Genomic DNA, 16,476 nt, shown 5'->3' on the forward strand with positions numbered 1-16,476 from the left:
TACATGAGTACAAGAGACACGAGGGCCCTAGGCCAACGTGTGGGAAATCCCCGTACTAATGCACTAAAAAGGTTACACCAATCATGGCAACGACCCAGAGGCAATTGCCATATGCCAGGGATGCAAATCCTCCCGAGGGAGCAAGTCGGAGTGCCGGATGAGATCTAGCTGCCAATGTAAGAGCCCTTTAAGCCTGGCAATATGTCTCGGTACATTAGAGGCCGAATCAAAGAGAAAAGCATTGCGCGTGGTCCAAATGTGCCAGCATCCCCAGTATCTAAAAAAGTGAAATAAGATCTTCATATGTAACTGTGGCGGTGTGGGATACTTTGGGCGCACAAAAACCCAATCAAAAGGAGTTAGTGAGGACCCCACCACTGCGCGCCAGATTTGCGACAAGAGTGACCAGATATTCTTGGCGAGCGGGCAAGAAAGAAAACGATGTCGGGCCGATTCCGCCGTAGTGGTACAGAAGAAACAATTGCCATTCGAGATTCGACGCTTGGAAAGGGCCGAGGCAAGAGGAAGACCACCAATCATTACCCGCCAAAGAAAGACCTTGCATTTGAAAGGTGCCTTATTCAGCCAGCCCTCCATCAGCGTTGCCTGCCACCATGACAGCGATTTCCGTAGTCCCCAAACAGTATTAGCTTTCACACCCAGCCATTGGTGATCTTGAATGAGAAGATGATACACCTGATTAGTAGAGGCCTTTTCCAGACTCAACCGGCCTGCAAGGTCCCAGTCCTGCCAAGGGCGATCCACAGCCAGGGCAGGAAAGGGTTGCCTACCCTGAAGCTCCGACGAAAGCTTTCCCCATAAATCACGGTATCCGCGCGGGATCCTGAGTAGCAGTCCGAAACGATGCGAGGACATTGCGAGTGGCAAGGGTAGCATCCGCAATTGAAGTCACACCTAAACGGGCCATGCGGTTAAATCTCGGTCTGAGCTGATGTTTATCTTCCCATGAAAGTAATCTCGATACTGCCAACAATTCCAGCTGAAAGGAGTTAGTCTGCAAGCGGTCCCCTACTGGGTGCCAACAGGCCTTTTGGAGCACTACTTTCCAAGAGCCGACCAAGTGCAGTAACAAAGAGGAAGAGGGACTAGAAAATCGAGAGTCAGTATTAAGGACATGCCACCAGGAGGCTCGAAGCCGTGTGTTACCATGGCGGAGCCCGCTGTCCTCAAGAAAATAACGGGCTATGATGATCCACACACATGGCACGAAAAAGAGACCAACGAAGAGCCAGTATATGAGTTTCTGCATCCAAAATAGCTCCACCACCCATGCGCTTAGGGGTACATGTATGTGACCATGAAATCCACGAAATGCCTGCCTGCAGTGAATCCTTCTTCCATAGCATGAAACGAATGGGATGAGTGAGAGCCTTCAAAGTAGTAGGCGTCCATGGCAGCAATGGCAGGAAATACGTTAGCATTGGTAGCATAATTGTATGAGCCACTTTGAGGCGGACATGGAATGGCCACGCTTGCGACTTCCAATACATAAACTTCGCCGCCAGTTTTTGTGAAATCCACTCCAGCAGGTCCTTTGGCCGTACATCCACCCCCAATGGGTATCCAAGATGCCTGACAATGGAGCCACGGGAAACCACCTGGCCCTGCCAGCCTAATGACTGTAAATCAGGCTCCGTGCAACTGAGAATGGCTGACTTAAAGGCATTGATGCGAAGACCGGAGGCCTGACCAAAGAGCGTCCAAACATCTAATGCCTTTCGAATGTTGTCCCTGTCCGCCTGCAAAATCATAAAGGTGTCATCAGCCAAAGATTGGCTAATGAAGTGCTGCCCCAAAGGAAGAGACAACCCTGCCAGCTGAGCAGAAGCCGCCATGGAGGATAACATTGAAAGGACCGGGTAAGTCGCCAGGGCAAAGAAGAGAGGACTCAAAGGGCAACCCTGTCTGACCGAGCGTGCAAGGACAAATGGCTCTGTAACCCCACCATTGAGCATAACTCTTGAAGAAGCCGCAGCACTAATGGTGTAGATCGATCGGGACATCCGGGTACCAAAGCCCATAGCAGACATGAGATCTGCAATGAAAGACCAGTCCACATAGTCAAACGCCTTTTCCAAGTCCAATTGAATCAATACCACTTCCTGACTGGAGTGCCGCGCATAGTCAATAGCCATTTGCGCATTTAAGATATTATGCAGAATGTTGCGGCCCTTAATGAAACCATATTGGAGAGGATGCACAATAGCTGGAAGGTGCTTGTGAAGCCGATTCGCCAGCACTTTGGAGAAGATTTATACATCGAGCCCATCAAAGAAATTGGTCTCCAGTGTTGCAGCTTTGACGGCGAAGGGACCTTTGGAATCAGTTTGATAAGGCCTTCTTTCCATGAGGAAGGCATGACCCCTGTTTCCCAAACCTGCTGAAACATGACCACCAATGGCTTCACCAACTGCGTGGCCGAGTTCTCAAAGAATTCATTAGTGAGACCATCCCAACCAGGACTTTTATCCTTAGGCAGGTGCAACAAAACATCCATAACCTCCTCCTCGCAAATATCTGCCTCCAAAGTGGCTTGCATATCAAATGGAACCTGTTGGCGGACCAGATGATAGAAGACCGAGCGGGCATGCGTAACCTGGCTAGAAGACGAAGGAGAAGAACCAAGAAGTTCCATAAAATAATTTCTGCACATATTGACAATGGTCTGCGGATCAGTGACCATGCGACCTTCCGAATCTTGGAGTTTAGTCATATTTTCGCGAGCCGGAGAAGCATGCAAGGCGCGAAAGAACTTATGAGACTGGCAGGCACTATCTTGCAATGTGTTAGTCAAGTTATGCAGCTTGGCCTGCTGATAAGATTTCAACTGAAACACTTGAATAAGATGGGCCAAACGCCTCTCCAGTGACAGCAGAAAATCATCATCTGGGGAATCCAGGAGCAAGGAACGGACCAAAGCCAGTAAGTCCTCTGCTGCATGTCGACGTCGGCGACAAAGAGAGGCATGATGGATCCCATACTGCCGAGCAACCCGCTGCACATTAGAGAGCAGCCATGCAAATGAAGCCAAGCCCTCAGAGGCGAAGTCCAATAAGAACCTCTCAATCAATTGCTGCATATAGCCCTGAAAAATTGGATGCTTCAAATAAGAGGAGTTGAAACGTAAAGGGAGCCTATCCAGCAACTGCATAAAAGGTGCAATAGATTGTGCCCGCATCTCAAGCTGGAGGGGGAAATGGTCCGACAACGCATATTGCTGTAAGACCTTCATTTCCAGCATCTCGGGAAGAAAATCATCCCTCTGCATGATATACATTCTGTCCAACCGCGACCAAGTAGTTGCATATTGTGTGGAATGAAAAGTAAACCCTGAAAAAGAAGGGTGATGACCAAAGATCTTGCTTAAGTACGTGCAAAGCAAAGGAATTCCACACCTGGCTTTCCGGCGTATCCATTACCGAATGCCCTGAAGTGGACTGAGAAGAGTCAACACACATATTGAAATCTCCCATCAAAAACCCCCTTTGGCCAAGTGACATGGAGCCCTGCAAAGTCGACCAAAGATCCCGTCAGGATGCGGGATCATTCGGAGCATAGAGGCCCAGCAACCATAAAATCTCTCCTTCAAATAAGACTTCGATTACCAGAAAGCAGCCCTGCACATCATTTTTAACAAGAACAGGTTGGTATTTCTCATGGACAATCATCAGCACGCCCGAATAGTGTGTAGTATGTGTCCCTGCATAAAACAGACGGAATCCATGACAATCCACAACTTTTCCTGCTTCACTGTGACTTTTGTGCTCAACTGCACACAATACATCCCACTGGTTCTCATGCAAGACAGTCCACATGGCATGTTGCTTATGGCAGAGCAAATGCCTCGCACATTCCACGTGGCTATCTTCATATTTCTTCAAAAAAGGAAGTCAGGAACGAGGCGCCTGTTGCCTCGATTTCACCTTTTCCGCGAGAGCATCCAGGACACCCTCATCCAGAAAATCAGCCAATACTGCAAACGAATTCTGGCGACCTGCTTTAGAGGTAGAAGGAAAATCCACTGCCTTGGGAGTGGGGCGGGGATAACGCCGATCCCAAGGTGTAATCACATTACCTTTTGTATCAAACGCTAGCTTAGCAGGTGGGGCCTTGGGGCCGTCTGTATAGACTTTCCTTGTAGACTGATTACGGGGGGCAGACGGGGCCATAGTACGCACAGCCTGCTGTGAAGTGACCATTTCTTTTCTGCGCGTATACGTGCGCACGGAATCCTGGGAAGCATTAGGCCCAGGATCCGCCAAGCTTGCATCCAACTTTTTACCTTTTTTTTTACGTGCCTCAATCCAATCAGTGCTACGGGAATCCAAACCCAGGACCTGTTGTTTGCCTTTATCCATGACATTAGGTGGCTGAAGGGCCTCCTGTGTCGGGGCATCAAGCACCATGTCATCCTTGGGCAGCACAACCTGCGCATCCTCCGAAGACAGTTGCCTTTCAGGGCATTCGGCCATAAAATGCCCCAATTTACCACATGAAAAGCAGTGTCCCGCAAAGTTGCCCCATTTCAAGCGAAAATGCAAAGGATGCATGCCAGAACAATTGAGGCGAAGCCACGCAGGCCTTTTCCTGGCCGTGTCCCATAACATGCATAAACGGTTTCGGTTCATAGCCCTGAGGCTTGGGGGAACCAGCACTGTTCCCACAACCGCCATCGCATCCTTTAACAATGGCCAATAGACCGCCGGACAATTTTCCACTTCCACCCACACCGGGCATTCTCGTTGAAGCAGACGCTAGAAGTCGCCCATAGGGCGCCATGGTACAACATGGACCAAGCGGCGATCAAAGAATAGTGGCAACTTGGACAGGAGCTCAGCTCGATGCGTTTCCGATTTCAACAGCACCTCATAAAAGCCGCGAGGTCCAAGGAAGATCTCCTCAACACACTCCCCTTGCAATAAATGGTGCATCCACTGGCGAGTATGCGAAAGCACTGGGATCCTGCCAGTGAAGAAAAGTATAACTGCACGGTCATAAAACACCGAGAATGACCACAAGACTGATTTGGGGTCCACCGTGGCTTCCAGCGCATCATCCGTTCCCGCATCAGAAAAAGTTTCATTATTATGCTGGACATAATCGCCAAGCAGAGTATTGGCAAAGTCCAGCAAATGCTCCCAGTCAATTTCCTGCGAATCCACAGGATCAGAGGCAACCTGCGCATAGGAACATTCCTGAGGACCCATTGGCTCGTCAGAAGTATGCTTGGAGCGTTTGCCTGCAGGCGGCAGTTCAGAACCCGGAGGCAGCTCCTCCGTGCATGGCACCATATCCGCCGGCTCCTCTGTATCGGAATCAGGGCCAAGGGCTGCCACCGTCCCGTCTAGAAAATCCATATCCAGGCCAGCTATACTGCTGTCTTCTCGCTCTCACTCTCTCTCTCTCTCTCTCTCTCTCTCTCTCTCGCTCTCTCTGTGCAAGTCCCGCAGACCTGCAAAATCAGGGAACCACCCGGCTGCAGCAACAGGACTGCAATGGGGCTCCTGTGGAGAACAGGACAGACACGCGCAGATGAACCGGGGCGCACGGTAACGGGTCAGACACAGGTGAGGCTGCAACGCGGCTGCATCAACCCTGCACGTTGACGCAGAGCAGTCGACCACAGACGGAGTTCTCTGCACAGGTCAAACGTCGACGGGGCAGGCGTCACGGGGTCAGGCACAGGGCAGGCGTCGAGGGGCAGATTTGAAGGGCGCTGCTCGCTGGCGCAGAACCAGCAACCAGCGGCGGATCTGGCGAGCAGATGTCGGGCGTCAACGGAGCCGTTCGATAGAGGGCGCAGGTTAGGGCGACGGCAGGGGGCGCGATTCACAGGCCAAACGGGCGACGGTAGCAGGTCGCACAGGACTGGGCGACGTCAGGGGCCGTGGTCCACAGGTCAAACAGGCGGCAGCAGGGCAAGATGCACAGGCGACGACACGACTCCGTATCTCTCTCTCTCTCTCTCTCTCTCTCTCTCGCTTTGATGACACTTATATTTTTCAACTAGCATCAACATTCATTGGAATGCAGTTATGGCATCAAAACAGGAGAGGGAGCAGGGAGGGGATTTTACCATTTCTCCAATGACTATTAAGAATGCAAGTCTGTTTGGCATGCAGGAAGGGCATGCCTGCTGTTGTCAAGTGTTTACCTAAGCTTAAGATTTTAATGCTTCATAGTACAAAGTCTAGTTTATTAACTGACATGTCTTCTCTTTCCTTTCTAGGTTGCCAAGTCTCTCGTCAAAGGCTCGGATGATTTCTCAACTCTTCCCCCCGGAGTCCAGATTGCCAAGTCTTTCATCCAAAATGCATACACATGGACAGTCAGAATCTTCCTTTGTCTCAAAACATGACTTCAGTCCAATCAATTGTTCAGAACCAAAGTTCCAACAGGCAGTTACATTGCATCCATATTATGGCAGCAGTTCTGGAAAAGGTGGTACCCTAGATGACTCTTGCTGTCCCCTTAGAGAGCCCTGTATGGAATCCTATGAGTACCAATCAGGTCCTGATGGATCCTTCAACACTGAGTTAGGGATACAAGAAGACAGGAAAAATTTTAAGTCAATCAGCCGGCTATCTTTTATGAGTGCGACTACTGGCAGTGATATGGATTTAAGGGGCAGCATCAAAGGGCAGTGCCCTCAAAAACAGGCGTCACATTCTGAATCAAAAAACTTAAGCCCTTCCTACTCACTGAAATCTTTTTTGAAGGAGTTCGAAAGAAGGGATTCTGGTGAGCTTATTCCAGACTTGGACTTTTCAGATAGACAAGCTGCATCATGGAAAACTGGAACAAATTTGTCAGGGATGTTGAGGGGTGACGTCAGTGATGCAGCAGTTTATCATGCTAAATTTGAAAATTGGGCCAGAAAGGTGATGGCAAGAGAAAAACGACTGCGTGCTGAAGCTGCCATAGATCAGGGGATTGCATCGAATATTCCTAGGGAGTGGATGCTAAATACGTGGCAAGCTAGGACCAAGAAGCCTTCCTTTTCTGAGGTTTAAAATCAAATAGTTATAAGAATAGAGCCACATGAACTGTAATTTTGACGTCTGGTTTCTGTAATTTTTGTTGAACCTTTCAAGAACCACTGCATAAGAGACGTTTTCTGAAATACCAATGAACCTTCAATTAACAGGATACACTTCTTTTAGATGTTGGAGCTCTACATGCTGGAGACTTTTTTGGAGAGGTGGATCCCTTATTTTATAAGCTTGCCTTCAGTGATATGGCTGCTTGAGATAGTTGATTTACTATTTGATGTACCATACATCAAGGATGCAAGATATTTCATTACTTAAAAACTGTCTGTACCACTCATTGAATACTATGCCTCCAGCTGATACAGAGCCCATGTTTGCAGATTGCCCTTTTACATCATTCTCAAAGAAAAGCTAGCATCTTGACTGTGACAGCAGTCGAAGTATTAGTCCTGAGTAAATGGGACTTTAACAGACAGTTAGACAGAGACATAATCGAGTGTCTTGCTGCTAATGTGAGCCATTCTCCATTTTCTTTCTGCTGTAAGTGCTTTTCAAGAGTATGCAGAATTCTCACAGACATGATTATACACAGGATTACAAAAACATCGAGTGCATCTTTCAGGAGTACCGAGAGACTTGCAGATGGTCACTCTACAAGGTCTCAAGTTGATTGAGTAAATTTTCAAGGAGAACTGATGATAACTATGTGTAGAAGTCTGGGCTTGTTTCTTATGTTTCCTATGTTTAAGTAATTGTGTGCTAATCACAATACTAAATGTGTGCATTGTTGATTTTCTGATATATTTTCTATTTTGGGAGAGAGATATGTGTGACTAAACTTGATCTCTTTTGTGCAGAAAAAGATAATGCAAGAGGTTCTTAAGACCCGGCAGCAGCGTTTTCCAAATCTCTTTGAGCATGATATGTGTAAAGGAAAACCATATACAAAGTTCCACTAGAGGACATGGTGATGGTACTGTTGTAGCCCCTGGCTGCGTCTGTTGTATAAAGGCTCTGTTTTACCCTTTTTGTACAGGTGTTGCAGCATTATGGATAGTTGATGCAGGTTACCATTTCGGATCATGGAACTTGCTTTGCTGAGAACAATGGCGATCTAATAATAGTTATAACATTAAAGAGTAAAAGTTGATTTCGTAGCATCGACTTCTTTTTGAGCATGTATCATAAGTCATGTCAGGTGCTCTGAGCAAAGAGATGCACTTTGTGATTTGTAATGAATAGCTGAGGCAGCTAAATGCCAATTGGGTTTTCATTGTTTATAGATCATGTGTTGTATATGAGGGCAATCTGTGGAGAAATTTTGCTAGCTGATCTCATGTGCTGTACTGCTTTTCTAATTTTCACTATACCACTTGACATCGAGAAAAATGACAAAATGTTTCTATTAGTGTAAACGCTTTTAAAGGGAGTGTGATATTCCTCATTTACTATTGCTTGAAGCAGAGGCTAAATACACAATTATATTGTGCTATTGTAGGTCTAAAGACCTTAGAGGCAATTAGGTACACTTAGACTATGCAAGTTACAAGGGGTTGCATTGGTGCTGAGATGAGAGCAGGATAAACGAGCTCGATATGAGGGAAATATAAACTAGCAAGTAAACTTTGAAGAGAGAAAAGCAATGCTTGCAAGGGTGGAGGTCTTTAGAATAGTTGTCCAGATGCGGTTGATAATTCACTGCTATATTATTTTAGTAGATAAAAATTTAAGTCAATGATGAGGACAGCATGTCATAAAATGTTAAAAGATAATTGTTTGCGAATCTTCTCACAATTATTGACAAAACGCAATGATAACAAGTTTAGTACACAATGGAAACATACGAGCGACTAATGCAAACAAATAATTGGAATAATTAACACAATCACAAATTAGAGTATAAATAACTCATAAATTATAATAAATGCCATGATGGGTGTCAAGAGCCATTGTGGGACTTTCCCCATGCATGTTCATTCTAGTCTTGCAAGTATTTTGTGCAGGTGAGGGCTAATAATTGTATTCCTCTTATGAAAGTACACAAAAGAAGAGTGACACAACATGCTCATATAGAATTAGGACTAGGGTTTCCTTAAAAAGCTAAGGCTACACTTTTTGGAGCGCACATAGAAGATACAAAAGTGCTACAAGATAATCAACTAACATAATCTCAATAACCATGATTTCAATATCAATTACAATTGTGCTTGGTCTAAAATTGGTTCTCAATCATTATCGATCTATGCTTACAAATCAATGTCAAGCTGTCAACAAACAAACATGTCAAGGCACAAATGAACTAATTGGTAGAAAGCTACACTATAATGATCATGTAGGATGAATCTACTCTTTATTGTCCATGAAAGTAAATCCAATGCATTCTTACTTTTGGGGAATAACCTAGACAATCATGGTTTCAATGAAGATCCGGAGAGAGAGAGAGAGAGAGAGAGAGAGAGAGAGAGAGAGAGAGAGAGAGAGAGAGAGAGAGAGAGAGAGAGAATTCCAGTATTTTATGCATCTTTCACAATGGCCTCTTTTTTATCAAATTGTTCATGCGTGTTCAGTCTTTTATATGCTAATTCAAGGTTAGGTACAAGTCTAGTACTCACAAATGAATTCTTTGAGACATGTGCCACTTGTTTGGCAAAATTGTTGATCGTCATAAAAGGCAGGCTTGGGCCACTAGAGTCATGCTTCCATCTTGGAAGGAGGGTATTATTTAGTTGATTCCTAAGATCCCTTTCCCATTGATGCTCAAATATTGGAGACCAATCTCATCGATGGACGATGCCACGTATAAGTTTTTCTCAAAGATTTTGGCTAATCACCTCCATAAGCATCTCTCTAACATTGTACCTTCCATTGCATCAACACTTTGTTGGGCACGCATTGGATAATGGTACTTTCATGATGTTGAAAGCTTATAAGAATAACATCTGTAAGCCATAAGACATTTGAGACTTGTCTGGTTGTGCTTTTGGGTTGCATATTAACGCATATAAGTCCTTCCTCATTGGTTGCATTGAATTTGATTTTTCAGTTTTGGGGTGGTAGGAAAAAGTGACTTAGAAAGGACATATTAGTATACATTTGGGTTACATCCTTTGGGTGTAGATGTGGCATTGAAGCATTTACTAGAGTGGATCTCAAATAAGCTGAATACCAAGTTTCTCTATTGGAAATATCAAGTGTGAACCCTTCCATGTAAGTCTCAAAGTGGTGCATGCAACTAAGCTTCCTATGCTTACTAATTTATTGTCTCTTTTGCTTGATCAAAGAGTAGGTTGTGTGAAATTACATGAACTATTCATTTTTATGCTTTGGAGAGAAGATTCCATTCGAGATGGTGCTTCGGTTTTTTTTAGGTGCCATATTTTTTAAGGGTTTTCTTTTTCATGCACTATCAATGTGGGGATCTATATGCATAGATTTATATCATGTCAACTGGCTAGGAAGTGCTAGTTTCTTTTATTGGAGACTCGGCAGAAAGGAGTGGGACGTTGTCGAAGGGGTTTTTGTCGAAAGGTCGTATCCACCGAGGATCAGAGGTAGAAGGAAGTAGAGATAGGAGATGGAAGAGAAGATAAAGAATACACAAGAGGTAAACACAATAGTGACAAAGCACAATGAATCAAATCAATATGTATTGACAGAACTTGAATTCATTTGTCTGGCACTACTCAGAAGCACTCTCCAAGTATTAGATCTCCTGGAGCTTCTCTCGTAGAACAAAAACGTGGATAAGAAATAACATCTCTTTCTCTGCTGCCTAGAACCCAAATCTGATGGCTCCATTGGCTTCGGAAGGGGGGTAAAACCCAAGGATGCCTAATCACGGATCTCCCAAATTGATTCTTCTTTCTCTTCCAATTCAAACTGCAGCTTTCAACCTATCAACAACGATCCCGATGCGCGCGATTTTGTCAATTTGTCTTTTCTATAAAAATCCCATAACTTGCTGAAAAAGCAACTTGCTTTTTGCATGCCATCCTAATCTAGAAGCTTTTTTAACTTTTTCATATTTTTGACAATAAATAATATCAAAAATAGGCTAAAATTATCCAAAAATCTAGTATTTTTAGATAATCCATGCCACTCACACTAGTACTAATGACTCGGATCACATTGACTCTCTTGATCAATAAGAAAGTCGGATGATGATGCATTTCAGAGTTTTTCACACCGTGTCTGCGTAGTGGCATGACAACATTATCTTCATCTCTTTGATTGAGTGTTTGGCAAAGTCCTACCCTAACACTACCTCATATGAAGATGAGGTTCCACTTCCTTAGATTCTCAAGATGATGGCATAACTAGGTCACCCAAAATGGTAACTAGGTCACCTAGAAAGGAGTGTTGGGGATGTAGAGCGTGGGGTGGCGTGTTGGGGTAGGGCAAGGGGTATAGAGGGTGGGACGCAATGCTTGGATAGGGCGGGGCAGGACAGGGGCATGGTGGGATAGATCAAGCTGGAGGAGTGATGGGGCCAAAGGGCAGGGATATGTATGGAAATACATTACTTTGAAAATTTTGAAAATATAAGTAATATAAAATTAGCTTAGCCATATCAGTATGTAAACAACCAATTTTGTTGTGTTGAAAAAGTGACCATAAGAATTTTGATATGTTTTTGCTATCCCAGAGGAAAGAACAATTGTATCAATAAATTCTCTAAGGACAAAATATCCAAAGGCCAAGTACAAAATTAGCTTGTACAAGACTTTCAAAATAAAACAAATGAATAAAAGGGATGTTTGTTACAAGGCCTAAGTGAATAACTAGTCTAAAGGTCTCCTCCTCAAAGTTTGTAACTCACCATGTAGCCTCTGCCATCTTCCATATGCAGGGTTTGGACAATCTTCGTTCAAATCCATACAAATTTTGTTTAGACTTTTGTTGCTTGGAAGACCCTTGGGGTCCACAAGAAAATAGAATGAGTTGACTATTCATAAGATGACATCATATATTAAGAGTTAGAAAGCAAGTTGCACTTTGATTTGAGGAATTTCCAAGTGGGTCACTTGGAATAGTTAGAAAGTTATGTAGAATACATTACTCATTCCTACACCCTGCTCAAGTTATCATGGAAGAATATGTACAATACTAGCACAATATCTAGCAACACAACCTTGGCATTTCAACCATCACCTTATTAGGGATATCATGTGATGAGATTGGCTTGGCTAGTACATATATCATGTGTCCTATCAATTTTAGATTTGTCAAGTTTGTCGTGTCCAACAGTTGTATGTCACCTTTTCATTTTCACAACGAGGTATTCCTTTCCAACAATAGGATGGCACTTAGGGGAGAGAGTTAGATGTGAACTCTCATCCCAACAATGAGGTGTATCGTTAGACTTTGTCAACCATCCTAGCATTACCACCCAAGCCAATATGAGAACCAAGCCCATGGGAGGAATATGTACATCAACAAGTTTAGAACTTGGAAGTAGAAAATGTGGCCATGAAGAACTCACTTTCGAAGGTGCATATGTGCTTGGATCAAATAGAGGAGAAATTGGCAATGCAATTGACTACAACTAATAAGCAAATTGAAGGTGATGTCAAGGATATTATAACAAGAATGCATGAGGTATGACAATCATTATTTTCTTTACTTATTGAAGCTACATTGCAAAAGAAGATTGAGTCTTGTGGACAACTAAGAGGACTTCCTAATAGGTGCCATGAAGAAACACAAGTAACTAGAGGATAAAGACCGCTAAGAATGTTTAGAGTCATATAGGCTAGAAACCAAACTAAAGCCAATATTAGAAAATCAAGGGCTCAACTAGGTGACACTAATGGTGTATCACCAAAAAGGGGAATAACCAAGCAACTCTAGAGTTTGGGAGAGAAATGTACAAGATATAGTTGAAAGACTAAAGCATTCAAAATGTTTCAAGTGAACCAAACTATGGATCAAATATGAGCCCACAACAACACAACTTAAAGCACAACCGTATGAGACCACTAAGATGGAGGTAGCTAGAAAAGAGGGAAAATGAGCACTTTATTGGGGTGGTGTAACCATCATAGAAGAGTTCAAAAAGACGAAGTATTACACAACTTTAATGTTAGGCATCTTAGAGGAGGTTAATATAACACACACACACACTCTGTGTGTGTGTATGTGTGTGTGGAGATAGGAATTTTGTGAAGTCCTTATTATTAAAAGGCACCTATAATACAAGGGAATGAGTGCCTTGAATGATTCTCCCTTCGTGTGTGTCACTGTATAGGTAAATGCTTTAAATGCTTCTCTTGATATTAGGGCTCATCATCCTCAATGATATAAGTGCCTTAGATGGATATTGTTTGAGTTGTGAGTTGATGAGTTGTTTATCTTTCTCATTCATTTGACACACTTTAGTGTGCACATTGGTGATATGGTTGGTGCAAAATGCATATTAGCTAGTTGATATGTTCACATAATTTGGAGCATCTACACTCCTGGAATGATTTTGAGTATTCTCAACTATTGACCTTTATGTGACTAAGTTATTTATTTTCATACTTCTATTTTGGTTTGTTTGAATATGATCTAGTGGATGATTGATTCTCACACTAGCTTGTATTTGTGAAGGATTCAATTAACATGTAAATGTGTGATAGATATTGGTCGTCTAGCCGAGATATTTCTATTCATAGGTTTTAGTTGGTGGTTGATTACAATGTTTCCTAGGTTAGAGTGTCAACTATTTTATTTCACGATCTTGGATAACTTTTCATCCTTTGAATCTCTATAACTTCTTTATTAATGAAATACTGGAATAATCTAGTGATTGTAAGATCGAGTGCATGAAGATATTATTTTGTGAAAATGACTTATTATAGAGGGCCTACTTGGAATAAAAGCTTCAAGACATTGGAAATACATGCATAGAGGAGAGTAAGATTGTATCCAATTTTGTCTCATTGGGAGAAGGTTGTACTATCCACATGTTTGAGATTCATTTGTTGAATTATTCCACCTTGTTAAATTTGTTGTCTTAGTTGTTCATTAAGTTCAATAGCTTCATGTGTGCATACATAGTGTATAATCTTGTTGCATCAATTTCACCTTGGTTTATCACTGTGTCACACTTAGTTTACATGGTGCATACATCTTATATGATCTCGTTGCATCAATTCCACCTTGGTTTATCACAATGTCACAAGTAGTTTACCTCCTCACCTAGTCTCCACTGCTTGGGGATGCAACTAGATCCCTAGAAGGGGAGGGTCGGTGGGTCACACTAGGTGGTGCCACCAAGGAGGCAGATTCATTAGGGGCCAGTCACTTGGAAATTTGCGCTCATATCATCCCCTTCCATTGTGGGTCACCTTTATAGTGTTACTAAGCTTGATTGTTAATTGATCAAACAAAATTGGAGAGATCTGGCTCACCTTCCATATCAACTCCAATACATGTTGAGATTGAGATGGCATCAATATACAAGAAACTCTAAACCACTTTCTATATAGGATAAAAAAGAGAATTGGCTAGTTACATTTCCACATAACTAGAAAGAGTCTAATATAGAAAAAATCAAACTTTACTAGATTGCCAATCTAGAAAGATAGTTTCCAATAAAGAAAGATTTTTCTAGTTAGCTTACTATTTTATTTTATTTTTTGTTAACTTACTATATAGGAAGTTTATTATCATAACTATCTATATAGTAAATTTATCAAAAAAATTTGTTAACCCCAATGCAAAGAAAGCAAAAAGAAAATATAAAAAGATGTAGGGCAAAGCGAAAAAAGATGGCTTGGTTGAAGAAATAGGAGGAAAAAAAGCCAAAAGCGCAAGGATAACCTTAAAAGCTCAGGGCAAGCACAAAAGACGAAAGGCCCATTTTAAATGCAAAGGCGCACCCTAAATTTTTGTATGAGAGCGCAAGGCTCCCTCCTATGCAATTTGTAAATGTAGATAGGCATGGGTGAATGCACAATGCAAATAGGAAGGGAATAGGAAAAGAGAACCTAGGCTAAAATGGCCGGTCATGTAAAAAAGGGATGGGTGCCCAAAGGGGATTAGGGTTTTTTATAAAAGGCAAAAAGTGAATGAAGAAGCTCATTCTTGTGTGTGACCAAATCTAGCTCTCCTCTTATTCTTCTTCTTTTTCTTGCTTGCTTGCTTGAGCTTGTGCTTGAGAGAGGTAGTGTGAGGGAGTGGGTGTGTGAGGGTGAGGGTCCGTGGTGGAGAAGCTTTCCATCTTCTCCTCTTTTCTTCTTCTCTTTTCTTCTCTTCTCTTGTCTTGCGCACGGCAATGGAGCATGGAGCTTGGAGCTTGAGGATCAAGCTTGCTTGAGCTTGCACCTTGGATTATGGAGCTACCAGAGTACTTGGGAGAGGAGGTAACTCGATCAAGCATGGAGGTAATCTCACTACACCCATAGGTGTGAGAGTGTGTATGAGTATGTGAGAGATAGTCGTTGCACTTGGCTTGAAGTGCTTGAAGTAATAAGTGGTATGTGGGTCCTGTGGTTGAGCGAGAAGCTCCCACATTTTGATATCCTTTGCAAGTAAGTTTTTTTGGTTTTTTGGATTTAGGTAAGTAATTGTATAAGTAGTTGCTTGTGATTTGGATGCATTTAGATAAGGAAAAATAAGGAATAACAGGCAAAAAAACAGTAGGGTTACTACTATAAAACATGGTAGAATAGGAAGAGAAAGAGAGCTTCAAGGCATTAGGACAGCAAAGAGAGAGAAGGGGAAAGTAACATGGCAATAGAAAAAGGGTTTAAGAATCTAAGAGGGCAGTGGGAGAGCTCATTTATGTGCACTCAGTTAAGAGAGAGCTTGAGAGAGAGAGAGAACTATAGGGCAGGAGCACAAATTCGTTCATCGATTCACATTCCCACATCCTCGAGCCCTACACGTATGCTTTGAGTGTCAACTGATGCTTGTTGTCCTAGTCAAGAACTTGGTTGTAATGTTGGAATACACACAAGGAGTATTGAAGTGATTTTTTGTAATTTTGGACCCGTGGTCGCTCCACGCAGATGTTGTCTACGTGGCCTCAAATAGGATACTCGGACTTGGACAGGCCATTTGGACTCAGATAGGCCACTCGGACTCAGACAAGACACTCAGACTTAGACATGCCATTTGGAATCAAACAAGCCCACTCTAACTCGGACACAGACCACTCGGACACTGTCACTCAAATAAACTATACAAAGTCTAGATTCTGGCAAATTGGACCCATGCAGGGCAGACAACCCAAGCTAGACAACACCCCCATAAGTGTCCAAATGCGTAGAATAGCTCATAGGGCCACCGGACTCATGAATCGTGACCTAATGGTTTAGAAAACAATAGATATCATTGATCATTAGTCTCTCATTCCCCTAGAGACCCAAACTAACAGACCGGACCTGCTACCCTTCAAACCACATGTCTAGAATGTTGTAGAGACCAAAACTGACCATCAAGGGTGGTCATCACCCACATGAAGAAGTTGTAGCTA

At 43.1% G+C, this 16,476-nt stretch overlaps 1 protein-coding gene across 1 annotated transcript in view; it reads left to right on the forward strand.

Moving 5' to 3' along the window:
• The window catches only part of LOC148028809 (uncharacterized), a 104,995-nt gene extending 96,652 nt beyond the window's left edge, over window positions 1-8,343 (forward strand). Inside the window, exons 10-14 of the mRNA XM_087687598.1 lie at window positions 6,251-7,028; window positions 7,169-7,222; window positions 7,394-7,525; window positions 7,606-7,671; window positions 7,871-8,343. Coding sequence (XP_087543724.1) covers window positions 6,251-7,028; window positions 7,169-7,222; window positions 7,394-7,525; window positions 7,606-7,671; window positions 7,871-7,972 — 1,132 coding nt within the window. The 3' untranslated portion in view covers window positions 7,973-8,343. The remainder of the gene's footprint in view (window positions 1-6,250; window positions 7,029-7,168; window positions 7,223-7,393; window positions 7,526-7,605; window positions 7,672-7,870) is intronic.
• The last annotated feature ends 8,133 nt before the right edge of the window (window positions 8,344-16,476 follow it).

Source organism: Lygodium microphyllum, chromosome 11 (genome assembly GCF_053477565.2).
Source record: "Lygodium microphyllum isolate KBCC chromosome 11, Lygodium_microphyllum_v1.1.10, whole genome shotgun sequence".
In the NCBI taxonomy this organism is placed as follows: domain Eukaryota; kingdom Viridiplantae; phylum Streptophyta; class Polypodiopsida; order Schizaeales; family Lygodiaceae; genus Lygodium; species Lygodium microphyllum.